Genomic DNA, 18,934 nt, shown 5'->3' with positions numbered 1-18,934 from the left:
GGCCGAGGCCCTGCTGGCCATGTCTCTCCCAGGGGACTGCTGGTCCCAGTCTTTGTTGCAGCTGGGTTTCCGAAGGCTGAAGGAGCGCGTGCAAGCTTGCGGCTGGCTGGTGGGCAGAGCCGTGGATTCTGGCTTGGCCCAGGCCTTCCTCCCGCCTTCCGAGTTGGAGAGGACCAGGAGGGACTTTCGGAGGGCATTGGCAATGAGTCTCAGCGGGGACCTGGGTGGAGCCACGCTTCGCTCCCCTGGAGTCTTTGCAGCTGGGGTCCCCCTCTTCTCCGGAGCCTCTGCCTGAGCGGGCAGGGTCTCTCTCACCGCCCGAGGGAGCACCAAGGGGCGGACTGGCTTCAGCACACGGCCTCCTCTGCCGTTCTCGGCACTGTTCTGGGAAAGCTGAGGCCCCGCTTCCAGGCCCGAGCTCTGGGGGTGGAAGTCATTCCAATCCAGCAACTTGCTCTTCTGCTCCTGGGTGAGGGCCAGCTTCTTCAAGCCCAGCTTCTTCCCCTCGGCCAGCTCGGACCCACCCTCCTCTCCTGTCCGGGACTGGGAGTCCGGACGCCCTTCTCCCGAGCCCTCGGCAGCCCTAGGAGACAGCTCTGGCTCTGGCGAGCACCTGCCCTTCCCTCCAATGGGGTGTGGGCCTCTGTGGGTGCCGCTGGCGTCCTGACAGCCATCGGAAGCCATCGCCGCAGGGCCGGGGGGCCTGGGGCTGGCGAGGCCCTCTCCCCCGGGCCTCACCGGGCAGAACGCTGCCCGCTCCAGCACCTGGCCGTGCGGCAGGTAGAGAGGGATGTCGCCGGGTGCTCCTTGGGCTCTGGCTCGCCTCAGAAAGATCGGGGTGGAAGGACTGAAATGACCTCTTGAGACCTGCTGGGCAAACCATAGCCGTGATTTCAAAATTGCCAGCATGTATTTAGATGGGGAAGGCACACCTCAGTCTAGGGCCCACCCTCCCCCACCCCCCCTGTCTCCAGTCGAAAAGAATTCTGCCTGGAATGACTGACTTCCGAGGGCAGCTCTTCGCTCAGATGGCTACCCCGGGCCTGCTGGGGGTCTGCCTGGAGCCCCTGTGTCAGCACGGGCCCAAGGCTTTCCTGGGTCTTGGGTCAGGTGGGTAGAAAGCCAAAGGTGAGGCGCGGGCATGGACCAGCTCCTGGGCCCGTGATGGTAGGGCGGTCAGGCACAGAGGGGCAGGATGCCCCTTGCTCAGTCATGTCCCTACTAACGGGCACCTCCACCCACAGGTGTGTTCCCCCAACTACCCCAAACCCTTCCGGGGTGGCTGTGGGCAGGATGGCCAGGAGGACCTTCCAGTGCCTTTCCTAAGCCTGACTCCTGCCCGCGCAGCTGGGAAAGGGGCCGTTTCCAGCAGGGTGGGCTGGGGCCCTTGGCAAAGGGAGACCACGGGGGGCCCCCGAGGAGGGCTGTGCCTGCCCAGAGCTCTGGCCGAGGGCAGGGCACAGAGAGCAGCTCCGCAAGCTCATGCATCTGGCGGTCCCGTGCTCTCTCGTCCCCGGGGCCTGGAGCGGGTCTGGCCGGTCAAGAGGCCTGACAGACGGACTCCTGGCGAAGGAACGAGTCCAAACCTGTGTTTTCGGTGACGTCATATCCGAGTCCAGGGAAATGCTGCCTCCAAGGTTCTCAGCTCCTCCCCCAGGCACCCCAGGGGCTGCGCCTGCCCCCGCAGCTGCCGGCTCCTCAGCACCCGGGGTGGGGGGGACCTCCAGGGCCCAGCATATGTCCTAGCATCTCTGCGCCCCTCAGCCCAGCCTGGGCGCCACACCCCGTAAGGCTTGCTGAGTGAGCAGGCCAGTGGCTATGCCGGGGGTGGGGGTGGGGGTGGGGTGGCTGAGAAGCAGCAGGTGAGCTTCTCTGGAAGGGACTCGGGAGGGGGCCCTGGCTCTGCGCGTGGGGTGCCCTGAAGGCGCTAAGCGTGGAAGTGGGAGGAGCAGAGGCAGCTCAGGCTCCTGCCTGGGCGGGGCGCTGAGGGGTGCTTACCTGAGGTGGGGGGGAACCCCCCAGAGCACTGCCTGCGGAGGACGCGGGGGAGGATGAGGCGGAAGACAAGGAGGAAGGAGAAACGGAAGGGGACGCTTCCTTTGGAGGCGACACAATTCTTGCGTGGCTCACCGGCATGGAACCTAGCAAGGAAAGAACGCGCCCTCCATGACAGGGCCACGGCCTCACTTCCTCATGGGCAGAGGGGGCTGTACGACGCCCCGACTCTGTAAATGCAGACGGAGGAGGACGTCAGGGATGGGTCTGGGCCCCGATGCCCGGACTGGGGCTTGGAGGGACGCGTGTAGAAGTGGCAGCGCCGCGGGGGAAGGGGTCCCAGGGAGGGGAGCCCAAGAACCGTGTGCTTCCCACCCAGGTGAGAAGACTCCCGCGTGATGAGACAGGAAGCCCCGGTGTTTCTTAGAAAGGGACTCAGCCCCTAGGGTTCCCCTGAAGCCACGTGGCTGGAGGCTGGGGCTCAGTCAACAAACGGCCCGAGGCCTCTGCCCACTCGCTGCGGCCCATCACGGGGGCACAGACAGGCAGCGCCACCTCTCCCTGCGCCAGCGGCTCTCGGAGGACGTGGTTAGCCCGAGGTTTTAAGAGACACAGGGAGGGAGGTTATCGTGAGCATCGGCTCATTTGAAGCACATGGAGTGAGGTTCGTGCCAGGCTCCTGTTGGTCAGGACGGGTCCTTGCAGGGGACGCGCTCAGAGCAACATGAGGAAGGAGTGCGGCCGAGGCCCAGCCTGACCCTGAACTGCGGGAGCTGAAGTCCATGAGGACGGTGAGGTTCAGAATCCTGACAGCTGTAGCCTGTGAGGTCAATCCCCTTCTCTCTCGCCATCTCTCGTGAGTGCACACATGCTCACACGTGCACACACACACTCACACTCACACACCCACACACACACACGCACACACACACATGCACACACACACTCACACACACACCCACACACACACACACACTCACACATACCCACACACACACACACACACACACACACACATAGCACACTCACACACTCACACACACACACACTCACACACACACACACACAGACATACACACTCACACACATACACACACACTCACACTCACACCCACATACACACACACACACACACACATACACACTCACACACATACACACACACACATACACACTCACACACACACACACACACACTCACACACACACTCACACATGCACACACACACCCACACATACACACACACACACACCCACACACACACACACTCACACCCACACACACACACACACCCACACACACCCACACACACCCTAGGAACCTGAAATCTAAAACTGCAAGCATTTTGTTTCCACATTGAGCCATCTCAGTAATCTGCCCTCAAAGGGGCTCTGTTTCTGGCTTCCCCACTCAGCCTCTGACCTGTGGGCCGGGCCAGCTCTTCCTCCAACCCTCCCAGGACCACTGTCTCCACTACCCACTCCTGTCGGCTCCTGCTGACCCTCCCGGTGTCCAGACGCCGATTTCAGCTCGCTTCCTAACTCGGCACAGTCCCCCCACCTCGCTTTCCCCAAAGTTTTGGGGAAGAGGCTCCTCCTCTGGGACCCACCCAGACTAGGCCGAACCCGAGCCCTGAGCGAAGAAGCAGTCCTTTGAGACCCGTTTTCACAGCGGACCGCACAGAGGGCTCAGCATTCCCTCCTGCTCTCCTCACATGCAACTAACTGCAAGCCTGTCAGAGCCGCATCCCAGGCCCGGGCGCTGAGAAGGTGGCCAGCACACACGCATGGTCAGCCAGTTCCCAAAGGGAAGCCTCCAGAAGCATCAGGGGGAAGGTAACTCAGGGGAACAGAGCTGAGGTGGCGGGAAGGAGCCTCTGGGGAGAAAGACCGCCGGCTGCCAGGAGCTGCGCGGGGGAGGCCGCTGGCCTCTTACCCAGCCCCCCATCTCGGCCCATGGACCTCCATCCCAGCCCACAGTGAGATGGTTCGAGCCTAAAAAGGCAAAAGTTGTGTGAGTCAGTTGTTGCCTTGTTTCCTGGGCTCAGCTTGCCAAATTCCTGCCAAATTCCTTCTCCTCCTCTTCCTCGCCCCCTCATTCTCCTCTCTTTGCCACCTCCTGAGTCAAACTCCCAAACTTGTCTCAAAGTCCCCTCAGCTCAACACACTGCCTTTTTGTTCCCCTGGGGAGCTCTCCCGGAACCTTCTGACACAGAGCCAGGGACAACTTGGCTTGGTTGTCAAGAAAGCTTGGGGTTCACGAGGTCATGACCTGGGAGCTGCTCCCTCTTTTTTTCCCCTTTCTCTAAACCCCACCCTCATCCCAGCTAGTGGGGTCTCTCGCTGCACACGTTCCTCATGCACTGTCTGCAGGAGAACGTGGGGAGGGCTGGATGAGGTGGGGTTAACAAAGCACCCGCCATTCCAGCTGCTGCGTGGGGGGCGGGGGTTGCTGCGCGGGAGAGGAAGGCGAGGCCAGAGCAGAGCTGAAGGTGACAGGGAATACACTGCCCCAGGTGGCTGATGTCTTTGGGCTCCCTCAGAAAATGGTAAAGGGGAGCCTGGAACCCCACCTCCCTTACATCCACACCAGCTGCCTGTCCCTGAGCAAGTTTCTTAACCCCCAGTTTCCTCAAGAAATCTACTGCTGTGTCAGGGGAGGCTGAAGGAATAAAATGAGATAAAAAGAGATGCCTAGTGCAGGATGCAAAAATCACACAGAACTAGGAATTCCATCCCTCTCCCCATGCACATGGGTGGTGTCCAATAAAAACACTGCCGAACCGCTAACCCATCCCAGAGCGGGCTGCACACCCTCACGGACCCCGTAACTCCTCCTCAATCAACTCAGATCCTTCTCTGCTGGCCCTTTCTTTTCATTAGCACCTGGCATGGCCCAGGCAGGGCTGCCCTGCCCTGTGCAGGGGCCTCAGCTCCCTTGCAAAGGGGGTTGATGAGCCTGGATTACAGCCCCACATCCCATTTGGACCGGTGCCTCTCCTCTGGGCCCTCTGGCATTGATGACCTTTCCCCTTGATCCCAGTGGTCATTCTGGTGAACAAGGCCAGCTTGGGGGTGGGGTGCTGAGGGCAATCACACAGAACCAGCCTTTCCGGGGCAGTGAGTGGACAGAGGAGGTGGTGCCCCATATTCTGCTCCCTACTATAGAACCAGCCTTGCCCGTTGGTGTTTCCTCCTGGGCAAAATGAAAATGACCAAAAAGATAGCTCTAGTGGCTTTTGGCTCTGGGGATTTTTAAAAAGACTGGGACCGCAGGGTGCAGCTTCCCAGAATTTTGAACTCAGGCCTTGGCTCAAATCCTCCCAAAGTCTTGGAGCGCCCTCTAGGCGTGGCAGCCTGAACAGGCCTAAACCCATGTGCTTCATTTGTTCCTGCCCTTGGTCCAGCCTGCTTGTTCCCTGGTTTGGTCATTCATTTGTTCACTCTTCATTCATAAGTTCGTTCATTCATTCATTCCTTCATTCAAGGAAGACTTGGTGCCTCCTTTGAGCCAGGCTCATGCTAGGCACTAGGCCCACAGAAATGATTTGAACTCCAGGCCTGCTCTCAAATCAGCGTTACCTAGACCTGCTGTTCCTGGGATTACAAAAGACAGGGCTGAGGTCTCCAGGCTGTGCCTCCTTCAGCAGCCTGGCCCTGCTGGGAGGCCCCCCACCAGACTCCCAGCTCTCAGGCCAGATTGGGAACGTCTCGAGGGCAAGGATAACCCCCTTCACTGGTGGCACTCAGTACAGTTGACGGGAAGCACTGGGATGGAATCTTCACCCAAACGGACCCACCCATGGACGCAGAAGTCCCACGACAGAGAGGGGTTGTGGTGGGGGAGTAAATGCGGTGACTGTGGAAAAGGCCTGGCCCCCCCGTCTTCCGTAAACGTTAACTGGCTCCTTCCCCTCACGCTCACTGCCTGGGGCTGTGGGGTGACTCAAGAGTTATTTTGGGTCGTCCCAGGTGAAGTGCCCTGCCCAGGTGTGCAGCCCTGACCCAGCTCCAGCGGCACCCATGTCCCAGCCTGACCCGAGGGAGAAGCTGCAGGGCTGGGGGCTGCCGGGAGAATGACTCACTGGCCAGGAGTCGGCACTGACTCACAAGGAAGGAGTCAACTAAATGAGCACTATGTTCCAACTACAACAACGTTTCTTTTTTAGAAACCCTTGTCTAACCCAAGGCTTTCCAGGGTCCGTCTCTCCTAGAGCAAGGCCCAGAGAGGGTGTGTCGGGGCAGGAAGAGGTGGGAAGCAGCGATGAACTTGGAATCAGAAGAGTTCCTGCCCCTCCCTCAGGCTGGGAGAGGGAATCGCAGTTCTGTAATAGCTGCAGCCCTGGGATGCTGTGCAATTGTGTGTGGTCACTGCGCCCCCTAGTGGGAGCCTGCTGCCCTGGCATCCACCACAGGCCCTGGTCCTCACCCACCCTGCTCTTCCCTGGGACTCGAGGACCACGGCCTGCTCAGGAAAAGGACAGGGCGTGTGTGTATGCCTGGCTCCCCTCATTGCGTTGCCCCTGACTGCATGAACTTAAGCTGATGCCCCCAGCCCAACTCCAGGGCGCTGAGTCAAAACATGCGGTGATCCTGGGCCTCTGTGTCCTCATCGCTGTTTCAAAAAGTTTGGAGCTGATGACATAAGGCCCTTCCAAGTGTAACTGAGTCCTCAGGCTCTGTGACTCTGGAGTGGGGAGCCGAGGGGGAAGGGGGTCCCAAATCCCTCAGGAAATGCTTCCTCGAGTCAGCAGCGGAAATAGGGTCAACCTTCGATTTCTTTCCTTGCCCCTCACATCCAGGAGGCCAGGTCAGAGGTCGTGTAAGGAATGAGGACAGCTGCCCCTGAGAATTTGTCAGAGGATTCTCGCCCCCCTCATCCCCTAGACCACCCCCACCCCCTCCCAGCCCCAGAGAGCCCATGACTCACTTGATGGGCACTTTCTTCTCCAGCTCTGGTATTTGCTGAGAGTTGGGGACTGAAGGCTGTTGGCCCGCTGCAGAGCTGTAGTGGAAAAAAGCAAGGCAGGGAAGGTGGGAAGGGAGGAAGAGTCTGTTAAACATGTAAACAAAAAAGGGAGGGGGGTTTCTCCTATGGTCCATTTACCAAAAGTGAGTTGGCTAATGATCATCATAGACAGCACCCTCCTGATCCAGCACACACCTCCAGGTTCTCATTCACTCATTCATCAAATATTTATGGAGACTCTGCTATGGGACAGGTCCTGCCACCTTTTAGAAAATGCCTCAAATTATGAGCCATCATTCTAAATGGCCCATCATTAACAAGCATACATATGTGTACATGTTTATATGCCTACCTGTATACACATATACACATACCCGTATACACACACACACGTGCGCATGTTTGTGTTTAGCAGAGCAGCTCCTCAGAGCTGAAGTCTCACAGCAATGCAGCCCAGAAGCTGCAGGAGCTCTGTCCGCTCCCCCTTCTCTCAGAGCCCTTCGAACCCTCTGGGAACCAGTTCTAACTGAACCTCTGGCAATCCATTGCCATGAACATCCTCTTGGCCTCGGTTCCAATGGAAACACTTCGGGAGGCTGTGGACTGGGCCCTGAGGACCCTCCGCCCAGCTGGGCCTTGAGGATTAGCTGAGCACAATGACCGTCATGGCAGAAGAGAAATGCCACATGGCCTGCAGATGTGGCCTCGGGCTCCAGGTCCCTGGGGCAGTTCCATCCCAGCCTTGAGAGAAAGAATGGGGTGATGCCTGCCACACAGGTGGGACCAGGAGGCATGGAAGAAAGGCCGTGAGAGTGATGGGGCTTGTGAGGAGTGTGGGGAAGGTGTGAATGCAGGCCTCTCTGAGCCCAAGGCCCGGCCTCTCTGTGTAGAAAGTCCTGGATTCCACTCACACTTCCTGCCAGTGCTGAGCTGGGTGTCCACTCACACCAGCCAGGCTGCAAAGCACAGGTGTCAACCGCTGCCTGGGGCTTCCTTCCCTCAGAACAGCCCCTCCGATCCCGGCACCCTCCTGCCCTACTCCCCTTGGAGACCCTGTGAGCCGGCTCCTCTGAATGGCGGGCCCCCATCCCACAGGCCTGTTTTCATACCACACCCGTGGGTTTGAGGGGGGCCTGTGTGGACAGGCGTGGGGTGCAGTCTCCCCATCGTAGGATGAACAGTCTGCCTGCAGCCTGGGCCCACTTCCTCTCACCACGTGCAGGTCAGTGTTTCCCAGGCTGGGAGTTTCCCACAAGGAGCGAGCAGGCCTCTGGCACAGCCGCGTCCTGCTGACCAATGTCAACCTCTCAGTCAGCTCACGGAGAAGCCACTCAAGAAACAGAGGAGCCTGACCGTGTGGCTCCGTGGCTCCATGCGTTGGGCTCGGCTCTCCTGCGTGGGAGCATCTGGGGCGCTGACAGAAAATGCAGATACGGGGCCCCACTCTAGACCCACTGAATCTCAACCTCTGGAGGTGGGAGGGCAGAAACGTGCCTTTGAAACCAGATTTGTGAGAACTACTACACCAGGTGTTTTAGGGCAGTGGTCGGCAAACTCATTAGTGAACAGAGCCAAAGATCAACAGTACAACGATTGAAATTCCTTTTGAGAGCCAAAATTTTTAAACTTAAACCTCTTCTAACACCACTTCTTTAAAATAGACTCACCCAGGCTGTGGTATTTTGTGGAAGAGCCACACTCAAGGGGCCAAAGAGCCGCATGTGGCTCACGAGCCGCAGTTTGCTGACCACGGTTTTAGGGGAACAGCACTGAGCGTTTTCTATTGCCTTGATAGCGCGGGGCTTAAGTTCCATTGCAAACAATTCTCTGGCGTGTGCTCCAGGCCAGAACCCCGAGGCGGCAATAGGTCCCTTGGGGAGCTGAGAGCGTCCTGATTTGCGGTAAAGTACAGACAACATAAAACAACCCTGTTTGTCATTTTTTGTCCTTCATATTTTAATGCTTTTCCACTTTTAAATACTGATCTTAATTTTGTGACTGTAACATGGAAGATCCAACGTTATCTTTTTTTTTTTTAACCATCAGGATCATAAAGCTATTATAGAATAGCTACACTCCATACCCTGCCAAGGTACTTTAAAGTGATTATGTTTTGTGTTTATAGATGAACAATGACAATAATCCGAATACACTGTCATTTTTGTCATTTTTAAGTGTAGAGTTCAGTGGCGTTAAGGACATGCATATTGTTGTGCAACCATCTCCCCACCCATCTCCACAACTTGTTCCTCATCCCAAACTGCAGCTTTTTACCCTTAAGCAACAATTCCCCACCCACCCTCTTCCCCGGCCCCTGGCAGGCACCATTCTGCTTTCTGCCTATGAATTTGACTGGTCTTGGCACCTCATAGAAGCGTAACTCATACAATACTTGTCTTTCTGTGTCTGGCTTATTTCACTTAGCGTAATGACTTCAATATTCCTTCATGTTGCCGCACGTTATTCAGGCTGAATGACATTTCATGGCGTGGCGATAGCACACGTTGTTTCTCCATCCACCTGCGGATGGGCAGTGGGGCCGTTACTTCCTTTCGGCGACTGTGAATGCTGCTGCTATGAGCCGTGTGGCGTACACCCCCGATTCTTTTTAAAGCTTCGCCTGGTCTTGTCCAGCGTTTCCTCGGCTTGCCTCTGAACCATACATCCAGGTGAGATTGGGATTCATAAAGCTCCCTCAACACCCACAACACGATGTCGACGCTACAATATCTGGAAAAGCGATGGACTCACCACAACCAGCAACACAAGTCACATGCCAATGTGGTTTGCCTAGCAACGATCAAAACCAGGATGGATGAAGACGATATCGACAGAGGATTGCTTGAAAGTCATGCAGTCTAGCCACTTCTCTGTCTAGTCTATTCTTTATTCTGGCATTAAACTGGACTGTCAGAAACAGAATGCTTTGGCCACACTACCTCGTTCTCTCAACCACTCCCCGGGGAGAATCGCTCTTGCTGAGCCGAGCTGTCACCTGCCAGCCAGGGAGGCGGAGTGAAACAGCCTCGGGAAAACTGTGGCTGCCTGTTTTACAGAGCCATTGCTTAAGACAGTGGTCGGCAAACTGCGGCTCTCGAGCCACATGCGGCTCGCGAGCCGCGGTTTGCCGCTCTGTTGACTAATGAGTTTGCCGACCACTGGCTTAAGACATGATCTAATGCCTCTCTCGGTATCATCTATTTGACATGAGCTGGGAAATTTCTAAAGAGTGAAGCATTAGAGAAAGTGGTACCTACTCTGAGACCCACTGCTCCTGCAAACCAATATATTTTTCCCCCTCATGAACAATGAGAATGAAAATTATCTATTTCCTTTTTAACTCAGGCAGCCAGGAAATTCAGAATCAAATTTATGATTCCATGAGAGCAACTGTTTAGGACCATGATCTTCCTCTCTGGGGTCTCGACCCGCTCATCTGGTTTTGTTAACCCTGATCTTGAGGCTTTATCTCTCATGTATATAAACAGACTATTTTGTGTTACATCTTTCTGGTAAGTTGGCTAAAATCCCCTGGTAACTGAGGAGAGAGGACAAATGGAGGGAAAGAGGGAAAGGCAAGCAGGCGTCGTATATTTTTTTTTAAGGGAGAGGGAAATTCTTGTAGTTCCCGTGTTCGTGTAACTTTTTTCTTAATATATTTCTTTATTGATTTCAGAGAGGAAGGGAGAGGGAGAGAGATAGAATCATCAATGATGAGAGAGAATCATTGATCGGCTGCCTCCTGCACGCCCCCTACTGGGGATCGAGCCTGCAACCCGGGCATGTGCCCTTGGCCAAAATCGAACCCGGGACCTTTCAGTCTGCAGGCCAATGCTCTATCCACTGAGCCAAACCAGCTAGGGCAGGCTTTGTATTTATTGATGAGGAGGCTGGAGCCCAGGGAGACACAGGGGCCGACCTAGGCCCGGCAGTACCCAGACAGAGGCAGGCTGCACCCAGCTGGGCAGAGCGCAGCACTTGTTGCTCAGCAGGGCCTAAGCCTTTCTGGACAGCACCACAAAGGGTACTTAGCAAATGTGTCCCTTTTAGAAACAAGCTCACATGGGAGGGTAACCTCAGAGTTTACAGGATTGTGGCCTCAGCCTCGGTCTTTCTGATCCACCACTTTCACGGTGGTTCCTGGGAAACCATGCCCCTATAGGAGAATATTTCTAGGTTCCGGTGCCAATTTCGCGCGCAGCCACCAGAGAGCAGTGCAGGGCAAATAGAGCTCCCGTTCCCCGCCAAGGCCATTGGTGGCAAGTTTCTATTCGCCTGTTCTTTCCACCCAGAGGACTCCCTTTGCTGTTGGCGGAATCAGACCACTCATTCCAGGCCACCTTTATTGCAACACGCTGGGCTTCTAAGGCCAACTTCTTCTTAGGGTGCAGAGGCACCCAGCATGGGGCTGCACTGCTCACTAGCTGGGAGACCTCAGGAGGCAGTCAGGCCATTTGCTCACCTGTACACTGGGCTTCATATTACCTCAGGGCCATCTGAGGATGAGTGGGGCCTGTATGGGAAAACCCCTGCCTTCCAGGCACTCAGTGAACGTGCCTCTATTCTTATGTAGGTTGTTTTGCTGCGTGCCACAAGCCCCAGCCTGGTCCTGGCCCTGTGCTGCCCCCAAGTAGCCGCAGGGAGGCTGTGCTACCTGGGACTGCATGGGGTCCAACAGCAGCGGAGCCCGCCTCTCTTCCTTGGCGGGGGGGCCCGAGGAGATGCAAAGGAGGCAGAAGGAGACTATTCCAGGCAAGAGGACCCGGGCCTCCTATCTCTGGCTGCCTGTGACACACACAGACAGCTGGGCCCCTGCACCTTCCTATGTGAGATTCCCCTGACGAAGGAGGTGGGCCTGGGTCACCCGCACGTGCACCCCAGCCCCCTAAAGTCCCAGCCCCACTGCCTCTGAGCCTGCGGGTCATATCTCCTGTCTCAGGTTCCTCCACAGGTAAAACTGGCCGTGGGGCTCTCTGCTTCTTCCCCCTGTCCCGGGACCCAGCAAGCCTGTCCCCAGGCAGGCAGGCTCTCTGCTCACCATGCAGAGCTCTGGGCTCCTCGGGGCCCTGTGCAGAGGCCGCCCTGCTCAGGGGCTCCCTCAGGGAGCTGTGGCGGCTGAGGGGCTCCAGCGGGGGTGGGGGGTCCGGCTGCTGGGGTCTCTCTTCACAGGGCTCCGTGCTGGAGGCCTCGCTGCTGCCGCTGCTGCAGTTCAACTCCGCATCAGAGCTGGGGGAGGGGAGAGAGAGCGGGTGATCGGGGAGCCCTGCCAGTCACCCCCACACCCACACGGTGCCCTGCCCACCCCTGCCTCCAGCAGACCTTGGGTTCTAGGGTGTGTGTGGGGGGGGATGGTTAGTTCTCTCTGTACCCAGCTCCAGCCTCAGACTTTGTTATGGGCCGAACTGTGCTCCCCAAAATTCATACTAAGTCCTAACCCCTAGCACCGAACATGACTGCATTTAGAGGTAGGGTCTTTACAAAGGTAATTAAGTTAAAACGAGGCCATCAGGCTGGGTCTTAATTCAATGGGACTGGTGTCCTTTACAAGAGGAGGGCATCAGGACCCAGACAGGCGTAGTAGGAAAATGTCCCCAGAACAGGATCATCATCCGCATATGAACTAAGGAGAGGAGCCTGGATCCTTCCCACAGGCTCGGAAGGAGCCAACCCTGCCAACACCTGGACCTCGGACCCCCAGCCTCTGGAACGGAGAGAGTGAGTCTCGGTCATTTGAGCTACCCAGGCTGTGCTGCTTCATGGCAGCCTTAGCCATGAACACAGGCACAGGTGTGGGTCCGAGCAGGAGGAGAAGCCCAGCCAACGTGCAATGAAGTCCTGGCGTGGAGGCTGGCCCCCTCACCCTCACCCATCCTGGGCATGCTGCTAAGCTCTCTGGGCAAAATGAGCTCGTCCTAAACCTTCAGACTCGAACTATCGCTTGCTCCCCTGGGAATGGGTGGGGGATGGGAAGGACTACCTGGGGTGGGGAGTGGCTGTATCGAACCTGGGTCTTACATGACCAGCAGGAAGTCAAATGGCAGAGGAGCGGAAGCAGGTGTCCGCAGATGGAGGACAGCCCAGGCAGGTCCCAGGGTGAGAAAGTGCAACCCCTTGGGCAGTGACATGTTAGTCAATAGATGTATTTACTGTCTATATAGACACCCAGTGTGCTTCTTCTCGTTAGCTCACTGCCCTCGTCCATCTGCGGGCTCTGGTAGACTGTCTATCCACCAGACTGCACAAGCCCACCGGTCATGGCCTCCCAGTCCTGTTCACCAGTTAGCCCAGAGGTGGGCATGCGACGTGGGTGGTGCCCACTGGAGGCCTGCCTAGCCAGGAGGCCCACCCAGGGAGATGGCCTCTCGGTGGATGCTGTAATCCAATGCGCAGAGCAGCTCTTGGAGTCCCTGGCTCCAACCTCGCCTTCTCCATCAGATGAACCAACGTAGTTGCCTTTGTCCCTTAAGCTAGTTTGAGCTGCTCTACGTAATTTACATATTCATTCTTTGATCTGACAACTCCCTACGAGACAGGTGCTATGATTGTCCCCATTTTACAGATGAAAACATGCAGGCACAGAGAGGTCATCCCGCATGTAAACAGAGAGGAGACCAGCTTCTGAAGGCTGTCCCTCTCCCGACCCGTCCTGCCCTCATCCTGCAGCGGCCTGAGCATACCTGCTGTCGTCGTCGCTGGTGACCAGGACACGCACAGCCAGCACGTCCTGCCCAGCCACGCCCTCCCCGGGGCTGATCCTCACGGAGGTCCACTCGGAGGGCGGGGGAGAGGTGGCTTCGCCTTCCACATCACGGGGCTCTGGCTGCGGGACACTCTTGGGCTTCTTGGGGGAGGTTGGCTCATCTGCTGAGAGAAGAGGGTCTAGAGAGACAGAGGCATGGACAGCCCTGCAGGCACCTGCCCCCCCTGCAGAGGCTGGGCAGGCTGCTGGCAGGGCTAATGCGTCCCTGGTTCTTCCCTCCCTCCCTGTAACAGAGCTGTGCTTTGTCCTGACCTTGCAGTGTGTCTCACTGGAGTAGGTGGGTGGGTCTCCCTGCTCAGTTGACTAGGAGGCTTGCTTTGACCAGTGGAAATTAGTAGATGCAATGTGACTGGTGGCTTTAAATAGGCTTGTTTTTTAAATACTGCCTGCTTACACTCTCACTCCAGCTCGTTTGCCATAAGAAGAGCTTGTTCCAGATAACCACTGCCCCTTACGCCTTGGTCCCCAATTGCGGGCACACGACACAGACCTGGAGCCAGCCTGTGGCCGGGAGCCTGGACATTTCCATGAGAGCCCAGGCCACCCCTAGACCTGCAGCCTGAAGCAGAGCCACACAGCCAGCCCCCAGACCCACCCAGCCAGCCCCCAGACCCACCCAGCCAGTCCCCAGGCCCACAGGCAAGAGAAAGAGATGCTACAAGGCACTGGGAGCGTGGAGGCTTGTTACGCAGAATTCCTGCAGCAGAGACCTGACGCTGTGCCTGGCTTACATCTGAGCGCAGGCCCGTGTGCCTGTGAGAGTCAGGCCCATGATGGAGAGTTGGAGATCAAGCAGCCATGGTCTCTGCCTTCAGGGCTCTCTTTCTGTTTCGCAGGGGAGACAGGCATGTTCACAACGCTCCATGCTCACGTTATCAGTAGACCATCTACGCGTGAAGCCGCGACAAGGCGGGAGGGCAGGCAGGCCTAGCTTCGCTGCAGTGAAGCTTTGTGTGGAAGGCACCCTTTTCACGAGGCTGGGGGCTGGGGGGGCTCGGCACACACAGAGGGAGAGAGGGGCGCTGCAGGGACGGACTTCTGTGAGCAGAGCTACGTGGGAAGCACTGCCTTCTCAGGGGACAGACCGAGAGTCCGTGTGGCTGCAGGGCAGGATGCCAGAGAAGCCAGTGGGGAACAATGGCACTGCCATCAACCAAAGCAGGCCTTGAATGGCAAGGCGAGAGCCAGTGACTCCCAGGGCAGTGACAGCAGAACCGGAAGACGGGACTGACCGGGTCGGGTTTGCATCATAGAAAGAGGCGAAGGTGGGCTGCAGACCCACGAGGAGGAGAGAGACCAGTGAGGGGACCTGCAGGCCGAGAACGTGCAGCCGAGGAAGAGGAGAGTGAGGGGTGGAGGGCAGCCTGGGGGGCTGGGCGGCGGCAGGCAGAGGCACCCTGGGCCAGGCTGCGGAGGCACTGGACGCCTGGCCCCAGCCAACCCTGTGCGGAGCAGCCCAGGCATCGGCTCCTCTCCTTCCTCCTCCCAGGGAGCTTTGACTTTGCCAGCGGGGCTGAAGGTCAAACTGGGTGAGGGCTCACAGTGGCTTCCTGGGCTTCTGGACGGATGGGGACACGGTCAGCCTCTCTCACAGCAGAGCCCAGACGTCAGTGGAGGGCTGGGGGTGGGCGCTGGGAGGCGGAGACTGTAGACAGGAAGCTGGTGCCTCCTCCGAGCACCGCCTTGCCCAGGCTAAAGGCCCCAAAGGGGACATGTCCATCCTCTCCTCCTGCCCCTCCCCCAGCCTGGTCCCCAGCGGGTCTCTGGGGTTCAGTGCCGCTCCTCAAGCCTTACGTCCAGACCCCTCTCTTCAGCCCTGGGGCCCTGTCCACACGCACACCAGGAGTGCGGGTTCCAGGGCACTGGTGCTGGGACGGAGGTCACCTATGGGCAATGACACGGCAACGCGAGTCATCACCCAGTGCCCACGTGTCTGTTAACGCTCTACGTCCGTCACCCCCACATCCTGGCAACCGGAAAGGACAGGATTGCCACCTCCATCGTATGAGTGGAAGAACGCCGAGTCCAGAGAGTAACTGAGCCAGGACCACTGCTGGGACACGGAGCAGCCCCAGGTGAGGGGCCAGGGGCTGGGGTCTGCTCCCCTGGGCCGCCTGCCCCAGGCCTGGCTGCTCTTTGTCTCAGTCACAGGGAGAATCCAGGACTTCTGTAGGGCTGGGGCTGCCAGGGAGGAGGCAGGTGGGGTGGGGGCTGAGAACAACCCAGCAGCTCCCGGGCCAGCTGCCCTGGGCCTCCCCGAGGGAAGCAGGTCTGCTCAGAGCCGAGCACCTCAGTCTCCGCTCAGTGCTCTGGCCAGACACCCGCTCCTGGTGAGAGAGAGACTGCAGAGGCAGAGCCGGGCGGTGTCCCGGGGAACATCTGTCTGCGCACATCACCCCTGGCCTTTCCTGGCCAGGCCCCAGCTGCAGAGTCAGGGTGAGGGCCCTTGTCCCAGTTCTGCTGGTGAAATTGTTCCTGCTTCTACCCAACTCCAGGACCCTGCCACTCCCCCGCCCCCGGAGCCCAGGGGGGCATGTTCTCCTGTGTATTGTTATTATCCCCATTTTACAGATTAGGAAACAAGCTCATGCCCCTTAGGAGGCAAAATAGAAGCAAAATCAAGGCCCCCTTCTCCCAACCAATCAAAGACTCTGCGGCGGTGGCAGACAGGCAATGTCACGATTACCTCCAGGCTCCTCGTCCCGAGCTGTGAACCAACGCCAACAAGACCTGACGCTGCAGGTGCCCAGTCTGAGGTCCAGGCCGGAGGCAGGCCTGCCATTCCTTTAGTAACCCTACAAATATTCATCGGGGGCCCACTATGTGCCAGGCACTGTGCCACCTGTTGGGGTTCTGAGTGACCCAAAAAAAACAAAAATCCCAGCCCTTAAGGAGCTTACGTTCTAGCAAGAGGGAAACATAAACAAACAATACACACGATCAATAAGTGAATTACACAATAGGTCGGAGGTGATAACGCTATGGAAAAGCTGCCTCGTCAGGAAAGGCGGGTCAGGAGAGCCGAGGGTGCGGGGAGCCGTGTTAAATGTAGCTTTCACTGGGAGGGAGATACGGGAACAAAGATTTGACTGAAGGGCAGGATCAGCCACATGGATGCTGGGGAAGGGCGTTCCTGGCAGAGGGGACAGTACAGAGGCTCTAAGACAGAGAGGAGCCCAGTGTGGCTGGGACACCGTGTGAGAGAGCAGGAGCAGAGCAGGTCCGAGTTACAGGGGCCAGACCATATCGAGCGGAGGCCACCACAAAACTAAAGCCAAGCTAACATTCCTGTTGGCAGGTGGCGGGAGGGATGGGGGCTCTGGGGCTGGGGCTGGGGGTCTGAAGGGAGGTTGGGAGATCAGAAAACTAGAGAAAAGCAGATGCTGTCTCCAGTGTGTGTTGAGACCTCTATTTAGTCCCCGCACCTGATGCCCCGTCGGGTGCTCCGAGCCCCTGCTGATCTACAACACCTGCAGAAAGCCTCCCTCAGGGCATTGTTGGCTGCACAAAACCAGGGAAATGCTATCTGGAACTCAGCACGACAGGTCGTGCTGCCCTGCACGCCCTATGGGGCTGCTCACCGCCGCGACCTTCACAAAACCCCATGCCACTGAGCCAGCACAAAGGGCTGAAGTCAAAGTCCAGGCTGTTCCCGTGTGCCAGGGCTGCCCTGGAGCGGCACCTGGCTCCTGGCCGGGGTCCACGGGACGCTCTGTTCCTTACAGTTGAAGATCCAGCTCTAGTTCACCTCCCTGGCATCAGCGAACTTCGTCAAAATCCGCACCAGCCTGGAGGTTGGCGGGAGGAGGGAGCGTTTACGAGATGCTGCACATGAAGTGCTTGGCCCCGAGCCTGGCAGCAAGGGAACGCTGTCAATCACGGCTGGCCCCGGGCGGGAAGAGAAGCAGCTGCTTCCTTTCTTTATGTCAGGGATTCAAGGAAAAGCTGGACACGTGAATGAGTTCACAGAAGTCTAGGAGAACAGCTCCCCCGGTCTGCATGGCCCGCTTGCGCTGCTTACTATGCTGGTTGCAGGAGGTCTGTTTCTTTGGCTGGGTTATTCCTTTAGGACCAGTTCCCTGGGGTAGGGTTCCTGGGCCGAGAGGTCAGAGCCCGTTTAGGGATCTTAATAATTGTTGCCATATTGCTTTCCAGAAAAGACTGTCCCATGGATTTGTACTCCATACTAGTTACTAAGTTCATGCATTTTTTCTTTTACAATTTATTTTACTTTTTACTTTACCAATTCAGTGGGCACAGTATAATTTGTTCACATTCCTTTTAAATGCTTGCTTCTTCTTTCTAGCATTTGCTTTTTAATCTGCTTGTGAGTGGTCTCTGCATGGCCTTTGCCCATTTATCATGGGGGTTTTAATCAGCAAATATTAACACGTTAAGTGCCATGTCAATCACCGGTGACTGACACTATACTTTCCGTCCGGAAGACAAAACAGGCTGGGCGCTTAACATGTTAACTGATCAGTGACGACTGAGCCGGGTGCCTGGTTTGCGTGAACTTTGTTAAGTGCCATAGCAATGTGCTTCTCTGTCATCACATCTAACTCAGAATGCTTTCTCCTTCTGACTGCCTATTAAAGATTTTCATTTTTATTGTTATACTAGAGGCCTGGTGCACAAAATTCGTGCAGGGTGGGGGGGGGGCCCTCAGCCCGGCCTGCACTCTCTCCAATCTGGGACCCCTTGGGGGTTGTCTGAATGCCGGTTTAGGCCCCCTGTGGGATTGGGCCTACACCGGCATTCCGACATCACTCTCACAATCCAGGACCACTGGCTCCTAACCGCTCACCTGCCTGCCTGCCTGATTGCCCCCAACCACTCTGCCTGCCTGCCTGATCACCCTTAACTGCCCTCCCCTGCCAGCCTGATCACCCCTAACTGATCTCCCCTGCCAGCCTGATCACCCCTAACCACCTCTGCCTTGGCCCCCGCCACTGTGGCTTTGTCTGGAAGGATATCTGGAAGGATGTCCGGTCTAATTAGTATATTACCCTTTTATTAGTATAGACTAGAGGCCTGGTGCATGAAAATTTGAGCACTTGGTGGGGGGGTCCCTCAGCCTGGCCTTCACCCTCTTGCAGTCCAGGACCCCTCAGGGGGTGTCCATCTGTCAGCTTAGGCCTGCTCCCTAGGGGAACAGGCCTAAGCTGGCAGTCAGACATCCCTCTGGCAGCCCAGGAGCCCTTGGGGGA

The 18,934-nt window shown here is 57.2% G+C and overlaps 1 protein-coding gene across 1 annotated transcript in view; it reads right to left on the bottom strand.

Annotated features, from left to right (window-relative positions):
* The window catches only part of MICAL2 (microtubule associated monooxygenase, calponin and LIM domain containing 2), a 206,111-nt gene that overhangs the window by 42,821 nt on the left and 144,356 nt on the right, over positions 1-18,934 (bottom strand). Inside the window, 8 exon segments of the mRNA XM_054724629.1 lie at positions 4-870; positions 1,960-2,125; positions 4,918-4,928; positions 5,665-5,675; positions 6,935-7,000; positions 10,819-10,821; positions 12,003-12,190; positions 13,642-13,825. Of these exon segments, the coding sequence (XP_054580604.1) occupies positions 4-870; positions 1,960-2,125; positions 4,918-4,928; positions 5,665-5,675; positions 6,935-7,000; positions 10,819-10,821; positions 12,003-12,190; positions 13,642-13,825 (1,496 nt within the window).

Source organism: Eptesicus fuscus, chromosome 13 (assembly GCF_027574615.1).
Source record: "Eptesicus fuscus isolate TK198812 chromosome 13, DD_ASM_mEF_20220401, whole genome shotgun sequence".
Taxonomy (NCBI): domain Eukaryota; kingdom Metazoa; phylum Chordata; class Mammalia; order Chiroptera; family Vespertilionidae; genus Eptesicus; species Eptesicus fuscus.
The sequence above is the reverse complement of the archived record's forward strand: the minus strand, read 5'-3'. Positions and strand labels throughout refer to the sequence as shown.